Raw genomic sequence first — 23,489 nt, forward strand, 5'->3', positions numbered from 1 at the left:
CAGAGCAAACAAAAAGCCGCAGCAACAAGAACAGAAACCAAAGAGAGATGTAGAAGAAGAAGAACGAGAACAAGAAGAAGAAGCATGTGCAATACAATGGCCGCCCCACTTAAAATTAATTGAACTTGAAATAAGTGCCGCTCTGTTGTTGTTTTTATACACTCGTAGTTGTGTAGCTCATGAGAAATTCTGTGGTCGAGCCAAAAGGCAAAAACTTTGCAAAGTAACAGCAGCAACACACCAGACTACACACACACACACACTCACACACAGTCGCACACACGCAGCTCACAAAAGCTTTCATTAGTTTTGTCCCCGTCCAAGTTTTGCGCTGTTTGTCGTCCTGTGTTGAGCCTGCCCAACAGTTTACGTTAAGGTTTTCCACTACTACGTCTTCTTCTTCTTCTCGTTCTCCTTCTTCTTCTTGCTGGTCAAGATGCAAAGGCAAACTTAATATTTAGTGCCATTTGCTTGCTCTGACAGTTTGCAGAAGTCAAATTGTTGTCGTTGTTGTCTGGTCACTCTTTTTTTTCTGCGCGAACAAGTTGCTGAGTAAAGTGCATTGAAATCTTTGTAAGTAACTTGAGTAAGCCAACTTGGGCACAATAACAACGACAACGAAAACGACAACAACAACAACAACAATAACCACGACAACGACAACACTACAAATAGTTTTTATCACTTTTTTGCCTGTTTTTCTTGTTGTTGCCGCTGTTCTTTGGTTATTTGTGCAACTTTTTATATAATGCATAAAAGTTGCCGCTCGCTGCTGACAGCTTGAGTGACCACAGACACCAGACAATAACAACACAACAGCAATACAACAACTGTGACAACAACAATAACATTGTTGGTCAAGCAGCAAGTTTGCCATGTTTTTATTTGTTGATCATCAAAATGCTATTTCAGGAGCTTAAGGTATTAAATGGTCATGTAAATTATGCAAGAGGAAAGGCGAAACTAACAACACAGACAAATAGCGAAAAACAAGAAAGAAGCAATGAGAAATGGGGGAGAGAGAAGGAGAGTGAGAGCGTAGATAATGAGGAGTGGGGTAGGAAGCGGTCTTTGGCATGTGTCAAAGCACACGAAGTGTGCCCAAAGTGCGCTAAATTAAGCTGTCATTAAGGACTTAATTAAAGTCCTTTGTTGAAAGTTGACATTGTGTAAAGAAACGTTTTGCTGCTGTATGCGAAAACAAATGACAATGACAACGACAACAACAACTTGGATACAAACAACAACAATGTTAAGAGCTGCTGCACTTGAAAAGCTGCCAAAAAAGGGAGAAAAAAAATGAAAAACAAAATGTAACGAAAGGAAAAAGTGTATACGACATCAAAGCAGCCACCAAAATGAGTGACTATGTGTGTATGCGTGTTGTGTCTGTGTGTGTGTGTGTGTGTGTGTGTGTGTGTGTAGCATGTGTCAAAATTTTCAAGAGTATCATGGCGAGAGAGACAAACATGATGCATGCGGCATAATGAGGCAAGGCGACGCTGCGAAAACTCATTAGCAGGCAAACAGACAAACAGATAGACAGACAGAAAGAGATAGTCAGCGAGAGAATGAGACAAGTGAGCTAGTTCCATTGACAATTGCAGATATTAAATGCGGCGCAGCATAAAGGACGCACTTGCCAAAAATGAAAACATAAACGGCTTGCCTTTTAATTAAATATATATGTATGTATGTGTATAACTACTCACACTTTCGTATGCGTGTGTGTAGTGAAGACGTATTTAAGGGAGAAGCCATTGCATACTTTGTGGCGCCGCAAGAGATTCAATTGCAGCAGCGACTGTGACTGCCAAACTGTTTTTAATTGCCGCCCAAAGGTAAAAACAGAGAGACCAGACCAGACCAGACAACGTCAATGGCATGCATATCTATACATGTGTGTGTGTGTGTGCGTAGTGCAGGTGAAACGACGTTTCGCTTTGAGTGCGTTTGTCTGCTTAACAAAATGACTTTTATTTCGAGCTCCATTCAAAATTGTTATGTCGCCGGCGTCGTCGGCAGCAGGCGGCAGCATTTAAAATAATCACATTTTGAGCACCGAGCATTAAGCACAGACAGCTAGACAGCTAGCCAGACAGAGACAGAAAGAAGTAAAGACAATGCGAATGGAGAGACAGAGCAAGAGGCACTTTAGAATAGCCACACACACATACAAACACACAGACAACATACAAACACAAAGAGGAAGCGTCGTGCACGACTTTGCATTCCAAAATTGAAACTGCAATGCAAAATGAGAAGAATCAACCAGACGACGGCGCGTGCTGCAATTTTAGCATACTTTTCCGTTTTGAAACAATTTTGTCTAGCAAACGTGTTAGAACGTGTTGCCGCTTTCCCAGCAAAAACTTCCAGAATAGCCATGACCATGATGCCACATGCAGCCCACGGCTTTTCTGTTCTCCACCCCTCGCCCCTAACCTCATCTTAGCCTCACAGTTGGTATTCAAAGCAAGGTGTCCATTTTAAATTCCAGTTGGCCACCCAGTCTGGGAATTATGCGTCGTGCGGCCGCATTTTGTTGCTTTTAGGCTTTTATTTGTGGCCAAAATGCCGCAAATCGAGCAAAGGCAAACCGACAACACATTCGAGAAAATGCCGTTTATGAAATTCATGATAAATCACAAATGAAATATGTCCACGATGACCAAATGAAATATTGAAAATTACTTTCTATTGATTTCCATTGTTATTAAATCATTTGAGAGTTCAGTGCACAAGTTAAATATACTCTTTGTGCCATCTGCTGTTGATGCGATTTCAAATTAACAAGGCGTTAATTGAATTATGGCCTGTCAGTATTGTTTGGCTTCAATTTAAATTAAGTATTTCCCACGCGTCAACGTATTATCGATATATGAACACCGATTGCTGAAGACTGCCTCACTAATTCATGGAACCTCTGATCAGTATGACCAGCAAAATACTAAAAATACCAGATGTGCACTTTACTCGCCTTTTGCTCGATTTTTATTTATTACTTTTTTAACGAATAAATTGAAAAATTTGTTATGTTGACAATTCTAAAACTTATATTTCGAATAAATGAGAATAAAAACCAAATGACTTTTTTAAAAATACTAATATACCTAAAACAGTGTACACGCACTAATAACTTGTGCTTACGGTGCAAATGGTAAACACTTAGTGGATTATTTTTAAATTCCACCTGCGGTCACACCCGTCAGTGATCTTGTTGTTGTCTTTTAACACAGTTTGCGCGTCTGTGGCTGCGTTCGGTTTTTGTATGATGTGAATTGTCGTTTTTGTATTGGAAATAGCCTTTCGGATATTCGTGAATGTACATATTAGTTCCAAACAAAGAGTACTGCAGATGCCCACCACACAATATATTGAGCAATTTTCTCATATAACGAGTGCTATTTTTTTTTGTATTTATTTAGTGTGTATGCATCTTGAACTATGTGTGTATGCACATACGCTCATACACATACGTACATATGTCAATGTATACATTTCTTGCATTGCAATGCAAGCAGTACTTGAGGTGCCAGATTAAAAAAGAAAGAGAGGCATACGCGCAACAGATGTTTTAAATGAAACTGATAGCTAAAAGACATAAAGCAAAGAGTCTAGTATTTCACCTTCTTGGTTAAGTGAATCTTGGTTATCTGCAAATTTAAATTAAGCAATAAAATGAACAAAAAGAGTGTGCGCCGCCGCTCTGGCAACCTCGCAAAGCAGCTTGTTTACATGTTGCGCCGCTCGCACATAGCGTCTCGCTCGCACTTGTCCGATCGCTTGGCGGAAATGTTGAAGAATTTTTCGGCCTGCTCTTTGTTGTCGTTGTTGTGGTTGTTGCTGCGTGGGTTCCAACTACTGAAACCAGTTTGTCGCCTGGTTTTTTATGTGTTTATGCTGTGTGTACCTTTTTCTTTTTTATCAATTGTCGAGTGCTAAATGCCTCGAAAATTGAATGCACAAACGCGCGAAACTGTAAAAATTCAAACTACACTCGTTATGTGTGTATGCTCAATTGTTTATGTGTGTGTGTGAGTCTGCATTTATAATTAATCAAATCGAAATTGTTACCACGCATTGCGCACTGAAAATTTATTTAAAATCCATTTTCCGCTGCTGCTGGAAAATCAATTTCATCGCAATTGCGGAACAAGTGTAAAAATATTGCGCGACCATTAAAAATAATACAACTTAAATGTGTTAACAGTTATTTAAAAGGACTTTTTTCATGCGGCTTGGCAAGTAAATTGCCAGCGGTTGCCATTTGGATCAACAAACAGCATCGAAAACATTTCCCAACTCGCCCTCTCTCTCTTGTTGGGTGAACGTGTGTGAGTGGAAGTGAGCCGACTGCAAATTAAGGCGAAAAAAACGCAGTAATCCAATTGAGGTTTGGGCAGCACAGTGTGCCCACACCCAAAAGAAAAAAAGTAAGGAAAAACAAGCAGTGCAAGCAGGTTCAGCATGCAAGTGCAATTGATTCTTTCGCTGCCACTGCTGCTGCTTCTGCTGGCATGCGGAATACAACAAATTGCAGGCGACTATGAAAACACATGGAATTTCTACTATGAACAACCCTGCTGTGCCGGCAACGATCAGTCCAGTTATGGCAAACACAAGCGAGGTAAACTAATGATATAAATCCGCGATATTTATAGACTAAGCCCCACTCTGCAATGCCAACAGGAATGCATTTGCACTGCTTGCGGTCGGATATACGAAAAGCAGTGCAATTAGTGTTTTGACTGCATTGATAACATGTTAAATATGTTCCAAGACGGTTTTCTGAGAAAAACTTCTTAATAAACTAATTTGCCCTCTTTGTTAAGTGTTAATGAGTAGCATGTTTAATAAGAAATTGCAGACCCACAATTAACTGGGTTTCCACAATCAGTTTAAATAATCATTGTTTATTTTGCATTCCTTAGTCAGCAATCTAGCTAATTCTCAATTGTTTATTTATTGCAACTCAGCGCGAATGCATTTTGAAAAAAATCATCAATAAAATTTAATCTGTACTTTGGGAAGCGCTATTATTTTTCAATTTACATGCAATCAAAATAATAAACAAAAAAAATATAATTGTAATTTATTTGCGGCAATATTGTTTTTGTTATTTATTTTAATGGCCCCGATATTAATTCAACACGTTTTTGTCATTATTGCCACAGGCATTTAAGCAAAAAAAAAAAAAAAAGAACAAATGATATTTTTTAAGCACTGACTACTTTTTAATGCATTGGTTGTCCTTCTGTATTGTTGTAATTTATATTATTTTTCCAGCATCGTGTAATTTGCATATTAATATCAGAGCGAAAGCATTGTTATTCATATTCATATTCATATTCATTTTTCAGCATTGCATAAATACCAAAGTAATCACACACATATTAACTAAAAATGCGGGATTATGCTATATACTCTGCATATAAGAACGCATTGGAAAGTTCAAAGCCCCCGAATAAGTTGCCAAGAGTAGCTCAAATAGGTTTTATACTTCTTCTTTTTTGTGTACATTTTTAGACCACAATTTCTTTCAAACAAGAAAAAGCAATTTTACGACCATCTGATTGAAAAACCGGATAAATTATGATTCGCTTTATTGAGTCATTTACATTAACCGAATCCAAATGAGCTTGGGAAGCTGTTCACTGTATGTTATTTGGTTTCTGTTTCTGTTTCTCTTCAAAGTCGCCTCCAAAAACGATTCATTAATCATTTTGTCGGCAAAATTTAATTTGAAAATATACGCATGCAATAAATTTAACAACATTTCCTACGAATCGAAAACGAAGCAAATTGCAAAATTGAAATGAAACTGATTATTAAACGCATACGTAATGAGCTAATGTTATAAACTATAAATGTTACGATAATGTTATCGCGCTGTTAAAGCTACTGTTAGTGTTAATAGACAAAGCATATAACCTCAAATCAACCAACACATTTAGGTACTTGATAACTATTTTTAATCTGAAAAACAAACAAATTTTCTTTAATAAATATGTGTTTATTATAAGCACATGAAATGAGCCATTTGTTCTTTTTTATTACACGAATGTTATTGCGCTGTTAAGACGAGTGCAAATGTTAATATAGAGAGCATGAAACACCAATTTAACTAATATACATATTTAAATGTTATCCAACTATTTGCCAGACTGTTTCCAAGACAGTTTTCTTAAAAACAATCGTTGACACAAGATTATTAAGCGCCGATGCTAATGTTATTGGGCTGTTAAGGTGTCTGCTCATAATAATGGACAGAGCATAAAACCACAACATATGTAAATGATTGACAACTATTTTCTAGAGTATTCAAGAGAATATTATAAAAAATAAAGCTAATTCCTGAACAAATAATGTTATTAACGATTAAGGTTTTCTTAATGTTACGCTTATGTTATTGCGCTGTTAAAGCGTCTGTTAATGTTAATAGACATCGCACAAAAAGCACATATTCAAATGGTTGGCAACTATTTTCTAAAGGCAGTTTGATTGGCACTATTTTCATAGTCTATTGAAGTTCTTTTTATACGTAGCAGCCGCAGTGGCACAGAGGCAGCTTCATGTTGCATGTACATGTCCAGTAAACATTTTCTAATAGTTCACGTTCAGAGATGCTGTCCAAAAGGGGGCGGAGTGTGTGAGTGTGGCATGCAACACACGGCTGACAGACTCAGCTATAACCGCAGCACAAAGTTCACGTTCCAGCAACAACAAACTGTATTTTTTTTCCTCGTTGCCGTTGTTGTTGTTGACGCATATTGTAGTAAACTCGCCGGCTAAGCACTTGTAGCAGAAACGTGAGGCGATTAAGGAAACGCTCAAGTTGTTTGCGCATACTTTTAACACAGAATGCTGCATAGAGGTGTCCAGAGTAGAGTGTCCTTGCTCCTTGCTCCTGGCTCCTGGCTCTTCTTGCTCCTGTACAGTCTATTGACTAAGCCATATGCACGTTGCTGTCGCTTCCTTAAAAAATGCAGCAGCTGCTTTAGAGACTCGTTTATATTTCTATGTATGTGCTTAAATGTAGTCGTGTGTGTGTGTGGTTTAAGCCATAAATTAAGCGAAAAGCCACAAACACAACACAGAACACCGAAAACAAAAAAATATAAAGAGAGAGCTTAAAACTATACAAAATAAAATGTCAACTATAAATTTTCATGGCCGAATAAAGTTGCTTAGTTTGTGTTTGGCCACATGCAATGAAAAATTGTTATTTTTATTGATTTAGTGAAATTAATTGCATTCGAATTTGATCACAATTTATGCGCTCACACTCGTCCAGCTGTGAAGTCCCAAATGCCCCAAAGTGCAGCACGTTTCCCACTCCTCCGTTCCACGCCGCTGCATCAACGAACTTCGCCCCGTTTCCTCCGATTTTTTGTCAGTTCATTTGTTGACTCAGCGTTGCGAGCAGATGCTCTCGTAGTTCTATTTTTAAATTGTCTCTGAAAGAGAACAGAACGCTGTCTGCCTGTCAGTTGCCCTTTGTTTTTTTTTTTCGGCTCGGCCACGCCCCTGCTGTGTGAAGAGTGTAGAGTTGCTCATTATTGATAGAATGACTTCATTAGGTAGACGGAAACGGACAAAAGGTGACGAGTCAGGTAGCAGCCACAGTCTCTATAGAGTTCTATCGAAGTCGAGAAACTTGTTAGTTTTTTGTGTTGTACAATGTGAAGGGGAACTGTCTGACAATTATAATAATGATGACTATCTATAGTTCAAGAAACAATAAATAAAACAGATCAAAGAAGCCGTTTGGCAAAGGCACCAAATAAATTGCACTGCTTAGCAAGACATTTATTTGTGATCTGCAATTGCACTGCTTGCACAGTTGCGCATGCACTGCAAGTAGCGGGGTGCATTTCAAACTGTTGCACAAATGCTTGACCCAATAAAACGCAAGCGATAAGCTGAACTGTGTAGGCGTTATCCAAACACTGACCACGCACAAAACACTAATGTTGTACTTACTGTGAGTGTGTGTATGTATGTGTGTGTGTGTTGGAGTTCGCGCAATTAAAACTCAGTGACACGTTTTCAGTAAAGTACTACTCAAGCTTTTGTGTTTGTCGCTGTGTGTGGCGCGGGGTCGACTTTTATGAGAGTCACATGTTACGCAGCGCACACACATAATGAAAGTTCCTTGCCACAAATTGAGTAACGAAGTGTACAGGCGTTGCCCCGCACCATGTTCCTGCTTGCCATCGAGGTTGACAAGCTGTGCTAAAGCAGCAGCGAACGCGTCGCCAACTGGCGTTAATGCAATGTCAAAAGCTGTTAGCTCAAAAGCTGAGAACGCACGGCAGAAAAGCTGCTTTCTCCCTCTTTCCCTCTCTCTAGTGGGTAACACTAAATGTCACTGTATGTGTGCGTGTGTGTGTCCTTGTTGGTTACTCTGTCCCAGTTGCGCTTTGATCAGCCTCTTTGCTGTATTCAGTCCGGCCCAAAGTGTGTTAACGAAAACTTTGCAACAGGAGCAGAGCAGAGCAGAGCGCTAACAAAATTGAGTTTCAATCCGAACACCTGACGCAAAAATTAATAATGTTAGCAGCAACAGCAGCAGCCAAGTTGTGGGTGTGGACACAGGACACAGCAAAGGACAAAAGCCATCATTAAAAAGTATGTTTTAAAGTCCTTTTGCTCAACTCAACTCAACTCAACTCGAACTTATAAGCGACAGCAAAATCACGTTTCTTTCCAACAACTTTGACGCTACAATTTATGAGCGAAATAAGTAGTTGCAACTATAGTACTTACCAAGTACACTTGCCACTTGCTACTTGCCACTGCTTTGTGTGTGTCTTGGCGCTTCCCCCCACAATGCAGCTGGTTTGAACAGAGTTCCATTGTCATCGTGAAAATGGTCATCAAAACTGTGTCACGAAGGCACAAAAGATGTGCTTTAAACTATATTCTTAAGTATAGTCAAATAATTAGAATTATATTGTTATAAATATTAATATGAAATAAGGAACAAGAAACCTACAAACGAGTGTGCTCGACTATGAGATACCCGCTATGTATTTTGAATAACGGTTAAACAGTGCGTTTTTATGATTAAAGTATACGAAATCAATGTACTGAAAAAATAATGAAATATACCGCAGACTATGTTTAGTATATTGATATAATATAACATTTAAATAATACCATATTTTCAACTAAAGCAATCAAGAAGCGTTTGCAGCTGATATATTTGGTATATCGATATACTACTGCATTTAAAATATACCAGATCATCAACTAAAGCAATCAATACTTCTTTGCAGTATCTATATTTGGTATATCAATATACTAGTTCATTTAAAATATACCAGATCATCAACTAAAACAATCAATACTTCTTTGCAGTAGCTATATTTGGTATATCATATACTACTCCATTTAAAATATACCAAATTGTCAACTAAAGCAACCTAGATTCGTTTGCTCAAGCAGCAGTTTATTCTTGAATAATTTCTTAGATTTTTATCTGATCCTAATCAAATTTCCAAGCTCATAGTTTTCTCGACATCTTCACTGCATATATAAACTTAATACATCATACAGCATTTCTCTGTGTCTTTTCGTTGCATTCGCTGTGCTTTTCTTTATCGCGCATTCGCTTTTCATATTTACAAATCATTAAGCTGAAAACTTTCTGAATAAAACGCTTGCCAAAGTTTCGCAACATTTGATTGATAAACTCTCAACTAGCAGCGACTCAGAACAAAAAGCAATTCCGGTTGCGGCTGATAAAAAGATGGGGAGGAAAAAGAGAGCAGAGAATGAATATGGGATAATTTATCAGTAGAGCAGAAAGTCAAACGAGAATCTATTAAATACTCATAATGCAGCTGATTCAATTACAGCAGTAACAGTTACAACTAACTAGTGCAATTAATTATGTAATGTTAAATGCAAAATGCAAACTGAATGACATTAATTGCACATTAGAAGTTAGGGGAAAAGCCAACTTAATGCTTTTGCCAAGAGAGTTTGTCATGTTTTGTTGGTCGTTAGTGAAATTCAATTATTTAAACGAAAATGCCAGATGAAATGTGTGTGTGCGTGTGCAAGTAATTGCACAACACATACCCAACAAACAGTCAAGAGACTGAGAGAGCGACAGAGACAAACAAGTCACTTAATATTAATTTGCATTTGTAATTTTGACAGTAGCTCCTGCGACTGCATTTCGCATTTGCATATGGATTCGAAAAGAGAGGAGAGAGAGAGAGAGTCAAGAGTATTAGTTTTTGGTCACTTGAATTGCATTACATTATGAACAAATTAATTTTAGGAAATGTGCAGAAATTTGTTGCTAGCAAATTGCAACGTTTGAATTGTTAATCAAATGCAGGCAAGATGTGGCAAGGTTTGAAAAAGAGAGAGTAAGAGTCTCGGGAGTAAACTCTTAATGCTTTTAATTATGCAAAAGTTGCAGTTAGCATATCATCCGCATACTTAAGTGCTCATTTTGCCACCGCAAAATGTAGCAAGCTCTGTGTGTTTTCTGCATTCGCTCAACTAACTAACTGCTCTAGGTAACCCAAGAGTTGTTGTTGTTGCATGCAACAAAAAAAAACAAAACTTCAAATTGTTAGTGCTCGTTTATGGCGCTCGAAATGGACACACTCTGTGTGTGTGTGTGTATGTCTGCCACGCCACAAAAACCTGCACACACATGTGCCACGCTGCCACGTGATGCTGCCCCCAAGCTCGCTTTCATTCTCTTCTCTGCTGCGGGCTCATCAAATGAAGTTGCTGCCGCTCGTTGCATGCAAGTAAAACACCAAAAATGAAACGGTTGCCGCATTTGTTGCGTTTTTGTTGCCTGCTTTTGGGCGCAAGCTCCACTCAATGTCCTTTGCATGCTCCTTCGACTCCTCCCCCCGTCGTTGCAAGCTAGCGCATAAATGCTTTTCAGCTGCTTTTTGTTGTTGGCAATGCTGCTGCTGCTGCTGCTGCTTTTTATGACGACTGTTTTTGCATTTGCTATTTGGCAACAAAATGAACTCAACTGCTGCTGTGTCCCCCGCTGTTTGCCCCACGATCCGAGCGTTGTCGACAGCTATAAAACGAACTAAATAGAGTTGAAAATGTTTCGCACTCTGCAGGCGAAAATGACTGCAGCAACTTTAATGCGCGCTGCAGTTGCAATATTGATGCCAACACAAAAATGCATGAAGCGCGGCTTAAAGATCAGCTTGCGTCACAGCTGTGTGTATATGTGTGTATGTGTGTGTGGCAAGTGCTGCTGCGTTTTAATTATTTTTACATGCAATTTCTCAGCAAATGAAATGGCAACCACTTGAAAGCGGTCGGGACAGTCTGTAGACTACTGCCAACTGGCAACTTGCAACACCCAAGTTGCAACTTGCTCTGCTCTGCTCTGCCCCACTGGGGCCGCAGGCCACGAATCAGCGCACAAGTGTGGATAACAACACGCCTAGACATCAGACGTCTAGACAGTTTTCGAGTGCTTTATGCTGACGTAGTTGCCCACACACACAGCGAGAGAGAATTGCGGCAGGAAGAGGAAACCATTGCTCATAATTAGCCAGGAAAATAATGGGAAATTTGCATAGATGCGACGTCATCGTCAACTGGGATTACCGAATGAGACTAAGACTGAGACTGAGACTAAAAACATATATTTGGCGAATGTCTTTGGCAAACACGCATGAATTATGCACAAATACTTCTTGGTAACTATTATAACCAAGTTTAGAAACTTGTCTAATTTATGCCTGGCAACAATAAATTCTTTGCAATTCAAACTAAAACTCCACTTCTAACTTCTCTTCTGGCGAATTTCTCACCCAAAAGAGAGCAAGTAGGAAAGTTAAGTGTGCTCGACTGTGAGATACTCGCTACCCACTTTCAATAAATTCCAAACACTGCGGAACTGTTCTTAAAATATACCAAAAATAGTAAAATATACCAAAGGAAAATTTAATATATATATTGATTGCCAGCCAAATCAACTAAGACCCATAGGAATAATAGCAAAATAGTATGGTATTATTTTTAAAATATACCACAAAAATACTAAAATATACCAAAGGCCATATTTGGTATATCGTTGCAATACTTCATTCTATATATACCATAGAGCACAAAATATACCAGATTGTCAGCCAAACACAATACCACAAAAATACTAAAATATACCCAATGTCATATTTGGTATATCGTTGCAATACTACATTCGATATATACCATAGAGCACAAAATATACCAGATTGTAAGCCAAACATAATACCACAAAAATACTAAAATATACCAAAGACCATATTTGGTATATCGTTGCAATACTTCATTCGATATATACCATAGAGCACAAAATATACCAGATTGTCAGCCAAACATAATACCACAAAAATACTAAGATATACCGAATTAGTATATCGCAGAAATACTACATTTGAAATATACCACAGAGTACAAAATATACAAAATTGTCAGCCAAAGCAGCTAAAATCCAACTCAAAAGTATTTCTTTAAATATCCTTCTGCCCTATGGGTAGCGGGTATAAAAAGTTAATCTTTTGAACTGTTTTACATAGCTCTTGCTGCAGTTAACCTTCATCACATGTGGCAGTTTACCTTTCATTTGCTTTGGCTGTTTGTGGCAGCTATATGGGATGCTTAAAGCTCCTTGAAAGGGGCGGACGGGTAATTGTGACATTTCAAAGGATTTCAAATGTCCTGCTGCCACCAGAGCTCTGAATCGAAAGCCCGAAGGCATGCGTCTGAGGTGGGCTTGCAATATGTTTACTGCATTTGAGTCTCGTTATTTCTTTTGTATTTGATTCGATAATAACGCTTTTCAAAATGACATTTTTCCGTCATTTCCGAGGGGAGCTAACGAAATTGATTTGACAGCGAGAGGCAAGAGGACAACCGACATCAGACTTCAGACTTGAGACTGTCGGTCGGTCGTAAAGACGCACGCATATTTATGAAGCGCATAAAAATTATTGACATATATGGAGTCATAAATACGAGTACTTCTCTTACTTACGCATACAGAGCTTCTCTTTCTCTCTGTATATCCATAATAAAAATATAAAAAAACGAAATGAAAGAAAAGTCCCCCGAAAATCTAAAGTAGGAATTGCCGACCAACAACAAAAAAAAAAAAAAAGAAAAAAGCGAGTAAAAATGTTTGGATGCCATAAAATTGCGCGCTTTCAAAGGCAGCTCGTAAATGCAATTTGATTTTGATTGGACTTGGATTAAAAGCAAATAAACCAGACGTTGATGTCGATGTCGACGTCGATGGCAAGTTTTGGAAGGTTGCTAAAGCACATTTACGACTGCTTTTTGGCTTAAAATTTGATGGCATTTCCCATATTCGCTGCGAGTTCGAAATGTCGCATGCAACAGCTTTCCAACTTGCAGCAATCAAATGCAACTAAATACTCACTGCTGACAGCTATCAATACGCTGTTGAAATTGTTGTCGCCCTTCCGGCGCAAACCAGAATACATATGCCTACGATTAGCTTCCGTTCAATTTGTAATTTATTATCGCTCCCAGGATAGAATCGAGAACGAAGAAGAGCTGGAGGTAGAGACAGAGACAGTTAGTCTCTGGTTTCCGCAGCACTCGTAACAATTTATGCTGTCGCCCCGTTCTGCATGTAAATAAACATTGCAGACTTGCCTACCATCATCATCCTTCCAATATCCCTACAACATTTATGGCCATATCTCTCTGTCTCTGTGATACATATATAATATTTTTATAGACTGCTGTACGCGTATTTATGCTGTGTGTGAGAGACAATTGTAGACTGACAATGGAACTAGCAAATTGGCATCGTAAATATGCCACAGATCGTTTTGCATTGCAAAGATGTTCTCTCGTTCGTTTGTTCCCCCTTAATAAGCCCAATAAACATTTACAGTTTTCGTGCACATAAATTTAACTACAAGCAATGCGAGCAAATGTTAGCATATTGATACAGACCCAATTAATGCGTAAATGTCTGTACACTCGAAAAAAGCAGAACAATTTAAGCTGTAAATACTATTCTTAAATCTATCCCGATTCTTAAACAAATGATTAATAAATTTTCTCACTTTTATGACAAATTATTATGAAATGAACAAAATTCTTAAATATAGAATTCTATATATTACGTTAACTATTTCTTAACAACCTATAAAAAAAAAAATAAAAATATTTTATTCGAAAAATTCTTGTGAATTGTAAATCTAATAACACCAAATGTTGCAATTCCTTTTCTATAATCGTTGGACCCAAAGACAGTTTAATAATTAGAGATGATGCAAGCGGCTCAATGCTTAGTTGTGTTCGAATATAATACTTTGAAATACTGAAAACTAAAAGATTGAATCTATTTGAACATGTTTATAAGAATATTGTATATTCATTAAAGTGAATAATAAAAGAATATAATGAATAAAATAATAAAGAACAATATAAAACAAGCTCCAAAATATTTAAATCATAATTTATCAAGAGTTAAAAGTAAAATGTCGTATTTAAACCAAAAATCTTGTTCAAGTTTTCATATTTCGAACTCCTGATTCCTAAACAGTACTTTATATTTCTCTCAGTGTACGTATTTTGGCATATTTATGCAGACTGCTTTTATAGTCATGTTTTGCTTATTTTTTTGGTAAACTACTTATCCCTACTGGCGCCTAAAATGTACAAGAAACACTACAAATTAGTTGAACTAACTAAATTTGTCTAGCTAACTAGGTTTAACAGCAGTTGCTTTAACCTACTTCCCTTCGTTAAGTTAAAAACTCAATTTGCTAGCTGCACAAACTTTGCTCAACTTATGTGCTTCATTAGGCTCTAAAAGCGCAACTTGCCTTCCCAGCTGGCATTTGACACCTTAAGCTAGCTCGTCTTAAGTGCAATTTGAAGCTTATTCATTAGCCTTAAGACAAATCGGGAATATGTTTTAAAGCTTAAAGTCACAAAACTCAACACAAAACGGAAAAGCGGCCAACAACTAACTGAAAAGAAAAACAAGAAGCAAGAAAAAAAATAAAGAAAATGAAGCGGGCATGAAAAAAAAAGTAAAAAAGCAAAACTACAAAATGCGGAAAAAGTTCGACAGCAAGCGGCAAACAAATGCGAGTACATATACATACTATACATATATATACGTATATGTGTGTGTGTGTGTGTATAGGAAGGAGAGTACAGCAGCGGGTACAATAACAATTCAAGCGTATACAAGTCGACTTCCGGTTTGGCAAGGACATTTACCCGAATTCTGCGCAATATATGCAAAAACATACACACACACACACTCACATGCATATATGCATATGTAGATGGTACATTGTTGTAGTTGTTTCCCGTTGGCAAACAAAAGACGCAGATTCCTTTTTTTGTCGGAGTTTTTTTTTTCTGTGCTTTTCCTTTATTGACGCTGCTACTTTTGGCCGGGCCTTGGCTTCGGTGTTTGCTTTTGTCCAAAATGTTCTTTAAATCGGAAATCAAAAATAGCTGCACTTGTGGCCGAAGAGTGAAGCCGTCGGAGTGGGGGGATAACAGCGATGAAAAGGGCATTTGCATTTTCCATTGTTGTATGCGAGAGTTAGTCATACACACACACACACACCGACAGATATATTCTTCGATATGTGGAAATGTTTTTTGTTAAGAATGCGGATTTGAGTTTGTTTTTATTTTGATGCGACATATCTTGTGTTTTGGGGTCAACTGAATGCTGAATACATTTCATTACTTAGCATGCGAGACAAGATTAAAAAGCATTTTTGCCATTGTTAAGCCTGACAGCATTATGACTTCAATTAAATGTGCTTTCATTTGAGAATAGAGCTTGAATTCTTGGCACTTTGCAGACTCTTCAATAATCGCATAAATGCCAAGAGATGTCAGAAAATTAATTGCTCGACATATCGATATCGACATGTAGAGTTTACTGTCTGACAATCACATTAAATGACAATGCTTCGGTGCGAGTGTATGTGTGTGGTCAGGCACTCTAAGCAAATATTAATTAGTTTAATTAAGTAAATGCATGTTCAGCGTTCTCTCAAGCTCAGCGTAAACAACGCGCAGACAGCGCGACGTCAATGAAATTAACATAATAAGTATACGCAACACACACACACACATCCACACGCAAAGCACACACACGCACATCACATGCTTAAATATAATTAACAAGGCTTTATTATTTATTCCCATATTACAGCAGCAAATTGATTGGATATGACAGCAGTTGTCGCCTATTCAAATCAAAATCCAACTCACAACTCTTCGTAGCATACTTTTGTGCGTTTTTCAGTTTAGTTTTATCAGTCTCAAATATGTCAAGCTGTTATATTGATTGTACTGCTTCGATGGCTTAATAAAAATATAGAAGCAGAAATGAAACCAGTCTCTGACTTTAAGGAGAACAAAGCTTAAGCAGCTAAATGGATGTTTCACAGTTTTCTATGAAAAACTAAGCTATAAATTTTGTAGAGCATACTTTTGAGCGTTGTCTTTTCAACAGTCTCAAATATTGTTTCTAATATATTGCTTGTACTGATTTAATTGCTTAATAAAGATATTCAAAAAAGTGAAATCAGTCTCTGATTTTAAGGATAGCAAAACATAAGCAGAAAATTTGATACTCATTAGTTTTCGCTTATTCAAATCAAAATCCAAATATCTTTTGTGTGTTTTCAGTTTATTTTTAAATTTTCATATTTGTTAACTCTTATATTGCCTCTACTCCTTCAATTGCTTAATAAATCTAAACAAGCAAAAAATTAAATCAGTCTCTCTAGCAACGCATACTCCCAAAAGTTGCCAAATTGAAATACGATCTAAAGTTTCTTTGTCCAGTTTGCAGCGCAGTTCTTTACATTAGTCAGTGCACTTTTTGCCCCCTCCTCGCTGTCTCTAAATGTGACTATGTGTGTGTGTGTGTGTGTATTTGTGTTGGTCAAAGTTAAAAGTAAATAAACAACATTTAAAGCTTGCACTTTGGCTACATTTGCCGACGTCGCCGGCGATAGTGTCCGGCAAAGAGAAATGTCAAAATGTCATTTGATTGAAATGGGATATCTCACTCGCATGCTTCGTCTCTATCTCCCATTCTCTCTCTGTCTCATTCTCTGTGATGTTTGTCTTTGTGTGTGGCCTGCCTGTGGCTGTGCTTTGTGTGCCTGCTCCTCCTCCTACTCCTCCTCCTCCTGCTGTTGTCTCTCCTTCTTGCTGTGCACTGTGTTTGCGTTTTGTCAACGTCTGTGCATAAACTTTGTTGACAGGCGCTCATTTGTGTCGGACATTGGACTGGGACTACGAATGGAAACGGGAATGAAGTAGAACTTGAATTTTTGGGTGATATGTGTGTTTATGTGAGTGTGTGTGTGTGTGTGTGTGTATGTGTGGCCAGCCAGCTAGCTCTCACTTAAGAAAATTTGTTGTCCAAATATTGAATATGGAATTAAGCTAACTAACGCTTATTTGCTGTGTATTAAATAGTGACTTCTTGTTCTCTCTTACTTACAGATCATGTGCGCGAATTCACATGCGGCAAGCTCTATTACCGCACCTTCCATATGAACGAGGAGCGCGATTCGCTTTATGTGGGCGCCATGTAAGTAGAGCGATTAAAATAAATCCAACTCAACTATAAAATCAATGTCTATCTATTTGCAGGGATCGTGTATTCCGTTTGAATTTGCAGAATATTTCGTCGTCGTATTGTGATGTAAGTATGCATGCATTAAACTGTAACAAACTGACAACAATACAGAGAACAGCAAGCCAACTACTGCTGTGTACTGCGGCAATAACAATAAGGATACAAGTATAATCCTAGCATTTGCTTTTAGGCTAAGCTCCCACGAGTTTCGTTTCAAACGCAGCTTGTTGAGTGGTTGCTATTGTTCTTGTTGTTGCTGCTGCTGTTTTTTGTTGCTCTCTCTTGTTGTTGTGCACAATTCCCCAGGCCACAAATCTAACAACGAGCAGCAGCAGCAGCAGCACATAAAACGTGTAGCACGCTTTTAGGCAAACAAGCTTTGCCACGCTGCGGCATATTTTTAAAAATTCATTACGCGCCTTCCACACGAAAATTGTCCATATCTCCGGGTGAATGTGTTAGTGTGTGTGTAGTTGCCAAATAGCCGCCACTGGCTTAAGCCTGTCCTTTTAGCCATTGCTGTTGATGTTGTTGTTCTTGTTGTTGTCGGACGTTGTCAACACACAACAACAACACCAACAACCGCAACCAGAGCAAAAGCTTAGCCACCTTTTAGGCGTGCATCAAATGCGATGCCACAAATCTTCGATTCCCCGAAGTAAACGAGTGAAAAATATCTGTTTTAGTTACGCAACCCAAACCCAATTCAACCAGAGCTAAAACTCGTCCCTGTCCACCTACATACAACGAACAACAAAGCATAAGTAACAAAAAAAGGGCAAGGCAAGGCATGGAAAAAAACATATTTAATATGCGCTCTGGGGGCTGCATTATGGGCATTCCGCTTTCGAGTTTTGGCCATGGCCATGCACACGAGCCCAGATTCCACTCTCCACTGCCACGCTCCTCCACGTGGTAATGGCTGAGTACCGCATAATTTATGTACACTGAGAGAAAAACAATCAACTATTCAAAGCTGTAGTGGGACCCACAACTGAATGTTTCAATGCTTTTCAAACCGACCATTTACAAGGATTACTCTCTCTCTTATCCTGTCCCATTTATTATGCGTATTAATAAAATATAAGCTGTAGTTCAGTTTAGCAGCAGCTGCTTTACTTTTAAGTTTCGTACGAATCTTTGACTATTTAAATCGTAAATTTAGACTCATGATTAGAAATTGAAGTTTTTAGGTCAAAGTTTGACAGCTAAAAGTGAAATACAGCAAACAGCAGGAAAATCAATTAGTAAAAGCTGTTTTTACCGTAGTTGTTCTATTTCTTATTACAGATTATATTTCATAGAGAAAATATTTAAATAAATTAATAATTATTCAGAAAAATCTCATGGGCAAACCTATTTTTGTTCAATTAGCGCAGCTCATGTAGTAAATTGATTGAACTTATGTTGAATAATAGTTATCAATAGAATTCAAGAGAAATTGTTGGAAATTGTCTATAGTACTTACTGATAAAAATATGTCATTTTGTGTAGTTTACTTTATTCATTTAATTCGTACAGCGATTTGTAACAAATACAAGCAAACTAATTAAACTAATTAAAATGACAAATTTTCATTGATGTAGTTTAAAGGCTAAATCATATATAAGGATCTTAAAATTACATGTTTTTGTTTTTAAGAAATATTTTCATCTTTAAAAAAAGATAATAAAAATTGTATAGCATATATGTATATACATATTTACATAAAATATAGTAAAAAGAGTACTTATATTACTATATGTTGTAACATTATTTGCTGTTTGCTTAATTGTATTAATTAGAATATTAAAACAAATGGATGAACTTAATATTGTTATGTGAATAAGAGATCTACCTTAATTATATATGTACATATGCATGTTATATTTTTATTTCTTGGAGAAGACAATTACAATTGTTTGTCGAGTCGAAGCCCCCCGCAGCCAGTACTCACTTTTCCTTAAAACTAAATGTAGTATTTAATACTATATTTAATATAAATGAATAAATAACAATGATGTACCAAAAAATATCTCTAAGCATCCTTTACCCTTTGTCTTTGTTTTTCGATTTGTGCATAATATAGTCTTTATCTTATTAAGGCATTCATATTTTGCGCAGTGTGAAAAATATGCTTCGGTCTTCGAAGGTGTGAATACATATTTGGTGTGTGCGATTGTGTGTGTTTTGTGAGTAATTCCACATAAACGTCGAACTTGCGAATTATCGAAACTCGTGAGAGTCGATAACACGAAGCATTCTGTATATATAGCCATATATACACTTGCTATAACATCTGTAGTGTGCGAGTGTGCGAGAGTGTGTGCGGAGGCTGTTTATGAATTTATGTCATACAAAAGCGTGTTTTATGAGTGAAACGTTGTGTGGTGTATATGGTGTGTGCTGTGTGTGTGTGTCTGCACCTGCAACAGCTGAAACCTGGCCGCAAACGTATCATAAAACTGAAAAGACGCCACGTTTTGCTGTCGTTTCGAGACATCCACATTGCCAGAGCCGCCACCTGCCCAACTGGCGAACAGGCAAACTACCCATCAACATCATCCTGCAGCGGACGGGGGCACAAGGGGCAGTCAGCTAGCTGCTCTTGCGGCATACGTCAATATATTTTATGTGTTATTTCACACACATACACACACACACTCGCAGAGAGTGCGAGTAACTGCGTTCGCCGTGGGCATCATTTGGCTCCGTTGCCTACAGCCAGGACGAAAATACTCGACCAGGCAAGGTGCGCACTGTGTTGCTGTTGCTGTAGCTGTTGCTGCCACAGTCAGTGCCGCAGTGACTGCTTTATGCGGCAAATGCAAATTTTACTAAATAATACATGATTTTGGTTTTATGTTGGCTCTCTGAGCTGCTCTGTACTCTGTGCTGTGCTCTGTGTTGGGTGGTTTTAACCGTCTGTGCGATGCGTGCGCGTATTTTGCTTGAAAATATTTCGTATGTGCTCGTTACATTACGTGATTTATAAATCAATTTGCTTGAAAGCATGCCACGAAGTCTATGCCAACTCCTCCTCCTCCTCCACTTTCTCCCTCTTAGCTTCTAGTTGTAGTTTATGCGAGCAGCCGAAAAAATGGAAAGAAAATGCTACAAGCAAATGTATTAATATTAATATTTCAAGTGCGGGATTGTCATTAATAAATGTGAATTTCAGTTTATAATTTACTCGCAATTTTCTATTAAATCGATTGCTTTATTAACCTGCTTTTATTTATTTACTTGCAGCGCGATGTGATCAATTTGGAGCCAACGCGTGACGATGTGGTCAGCTGTGTGTCGAAGGGCAAAAGTCAGGTGAGTGCATAAAGAGAAAACAACAAGCTTGTTAACCTTGTCGTATACGTAATGTAAACAATCAATGAGCCGACGGCGATGATGATGATGATGTTGATGATGGCACTTAGCAGCAAGCACAATTGTAGCATGCACAACGATTTGATTGATTTCTATATCATATGGTGAGCTAACTGATTACACAGCGCGCGCAAATCCATTTTTCTTCTCTTTTTTTGAGCGCGGCGCACGCGAGTTGCTGCAATTTGAAATTCGAACGTAACCGAATTGCTCTAGCTATAGCTGTAGCTGTGTGTGTGGCAAGTTGCAAGTGCAACGTTGGCGCTTCTGTTAGCTTGGCGCTGTTATTGTAACTCGTTTATAATGTGACAGCAAATCCTTTCATTTGAAATCTTTTTCAATTTATTTGTGGCTTTTCAATTTGTAGCAAGCGCGTTTTTTCCTTTCTATCGTGCGCTCCACTTTCGTGTGTGGCATGCTACACACACATTGCGCTCTGTCATGTCTGCAGCTGATTCTGCCTTCCAACTAGATGTCAATTGAACTGTCTGTATATATGCTTCGATGTGTGTGTTGCTTAAGTCATCATAATGCTGCGTCTGTGGCAGGGATTTTCTAGCATTGTGTTGCATTGTTGCCAATTGATTTAGCGACAGTGGCTGCAACGACGCGTGCTATTACAAATTGTTGCATTGCTCGAGCACACTCGACCAATTTTGATTTATTATTGCGTACGAGTGTGTTTGTGCGACTATGCGTGTACTTAATGTTGCCATTTTTACTACATAGCATACTTTGTAGCTGCTTTAATTGAACCCAATACAATGATTTTGTCTCAAATTCTCTCTCGTTACAGGTGTTCGATTGCAAGAACCATGTGCGTGTCATACAATCGATGCAGCAAGGCGATAGGCTCTACGTGTGTGGCACCAATGCACACAATCCCAAGGATTATGTCATCTATGTGAGTATACACAACTTTCAGCTGCAGCCAAGGACACATTTTGTAACTATGCAACTATTCAAAAGAGATTTTTGAGGCCAACTTTGTGTGTGTATTGACTTAAGATCGCAATCCGGAAACAGCCTCGTTACACGCACACAAAGCAAAGCCACGCATGTGTTCTTTTCATACTGGTATATGAGCTGAATAGACGTTGTCATCTTTTTATACCCGCTACTCATAGAGTAGAAGGGTATTATAACTTTTTTTATAACAGAAGGAGCGTCAACAGCCGAGACGATCTAGCCATGTCCGTATGAACACCAATATCTCAGAGACTATAGGAATAAAGATACAGTTTATAATTTGTACTCTATAGGTTATTTTGAATATAGTATTGTATCAATATGCCAAATAAAGCTTTCGGCATATTTTTGAATTTTTGCGGTATATTAAATTGGTATAGTTTTAGAATATGGGTTTATACTAAATGTAGTACTATATCAATATGCCAAATAAAGCTTTCGGCATATTTTGGTATTTTTGCAGTATATAAATATACATAATGGTCTGGTATCTCACAGTTGAGCAAACTCGGCTACAGCTTTCTTGTTATAAATTTCTTGGCACACATATAAGTTTTTTGCCATGCATTGTGAAAATAGTCATTACTGCTCAGCTGCATTCAAATCACACACTATTGAACCTTTTGCAGCAATCCCCTCTTCACATTTTGATTTCTTTAGAAATACAAAATACAATGAGAATGCACTTTTAAAGAGGTGAACACCAATCAAAAATGCATTCTGATGCGACTGCTCAAAAGTACACAAAATACTCAAAAGCAAGCCAAACTATAAACCAAAAACAATATTTGCGCAAAAAGGGATTCCAGAGATATTTTTTGGTGCATTGTTCCGCAGCAACAATTAGCAACAACTTTCGAGGGGCTTTTCTTTGAAAATGCACAAAATAATATTGAAATGAAAATTAATTGGAGAGTTTTGTTCGATCTGAAGCAGCAAATTAGTAAGTAATTTAAACTCTTTTTTTATTTCTTTGGTATAGTCCAATCTGACGCATCTGCCACGCTCAGAATACGTGATTGGAGTTGGTCTTGGCATTGCCAAGTGTCCCTACGATCCTTTGGACAACTCAACGGCCATCTACGTGGAGGAGGGAAATCCTGGCGGACTGCCTGGTCTGGTAAGTAAATTAATTAAATTTAAAAAAAAAAGAGAGTTAACAATTAAAATATTTCTGCTATACAACAATAAGTAAAAAAAAGTAAGACGAGAAATAATATAATATAAAATTATATATATTTATTATGATTATAATGAATAGAAAATTATAGCAAATATATTGAACTCTATTTTAATATACAAATTTAAACTAAATTGAAATAATAAAAAGTTGACAAAGCTTAGATTTATTTTGTTAGTAGATCAAATTAATCCGAGGAGCATAGTAGTAAAAGAAAAAATTGATTATTCCAAAAGTACAAATTCCAAAATGTATACATACATACTTATTATATATTGAACTATATTTTTTAAAAAGAAAATAAATTTTGTAATATTATAAATA

General features: G+C 37.6%; 1 protein-coding gene and 1 long non-coding RNA gene across 4 annotated transcripts in view; one reads left to right on the top strand and one right to left on the bottom strand.

Annotated features, from left to right (window-relative positions):
• Positions 1 to 23,489, top strand: part of LOC117567337 (semaphorin-2A) — a 50,673-nt gene that overhangs the window by 19,689 nt on the left and 7,495 nt on the right. The window contains exons 1-7 of one of the 2 annotated variants that reach the window (XM_034247258.2): positions 3,215 to 3,325; positions 4,214 to 4,630; positions 17,521 to 17,608; positions 17,671 to 17,722; positions 20,888 to 20,956; positions 21,813 to 21,920; positions 22,968 to 23,105. In XM_034247258.2, the coding sequence (XP_034103149.1) occupies positions 4,471 to 4,630; positions 17,521 to 17,608; positions 17,671 to 17,722; positions 20,888 to 20,956; positions 21,813 to 21,920; positions 22,968 to 23,105 (615 nt within the window). In that variant the 5' untranslated portion in view covers positions 3,215 to 3,325; positions 4,214 to 4,470. Of the gene's footprint in view, positions 1 to 3,214; positions 3,326 to 4,213; positions 4,631 to 17,520; positions 17,609 to 17,670; positions 17,723 to 20,887; positions 20,957 to 21,812; positions 21,921 to 22,967; positions 23,106 to 23,489 lie in introns of those variants that run through there. The other variant, XM_034247256.2, reaches the window with a different exon arrangement.
• On the bottom strand, positions 7,488 to 7,700 carry LOC127565441 (uncharacterized). 2 transcript variants are annotated; one of them, XR_007954732.1, is made up of 2 exons: positions 7,600 to 7,700; positions 7,488 to 7,530 (listed from the first exon to the last, which is right to left on the bottom strand). It is a non-coding gene; the product is annotated as an uncharacterized LOC127565441 (long non-coding RNA). The 2 variants fall into 2 exon arrangements; XR_007954733.1 differs by having other exon boundaries at positions 7,488 to 7,533.

This window comes from Drosophila albomicans, chromosome 3 (assembly GCF_009650485.2).
Source record: "Drosophila albomicans strain 15112-1751.03 chromosome 3, ASM965048v2, whole genome shotgun sequence".
In the NCBI taxonomy this organism is placed as follows: Eukaryota; Metazoa; Arthropoda; class Insecta; order Diptera; family Drosophilidae; genus Drosophila; species Drosophila albomicans.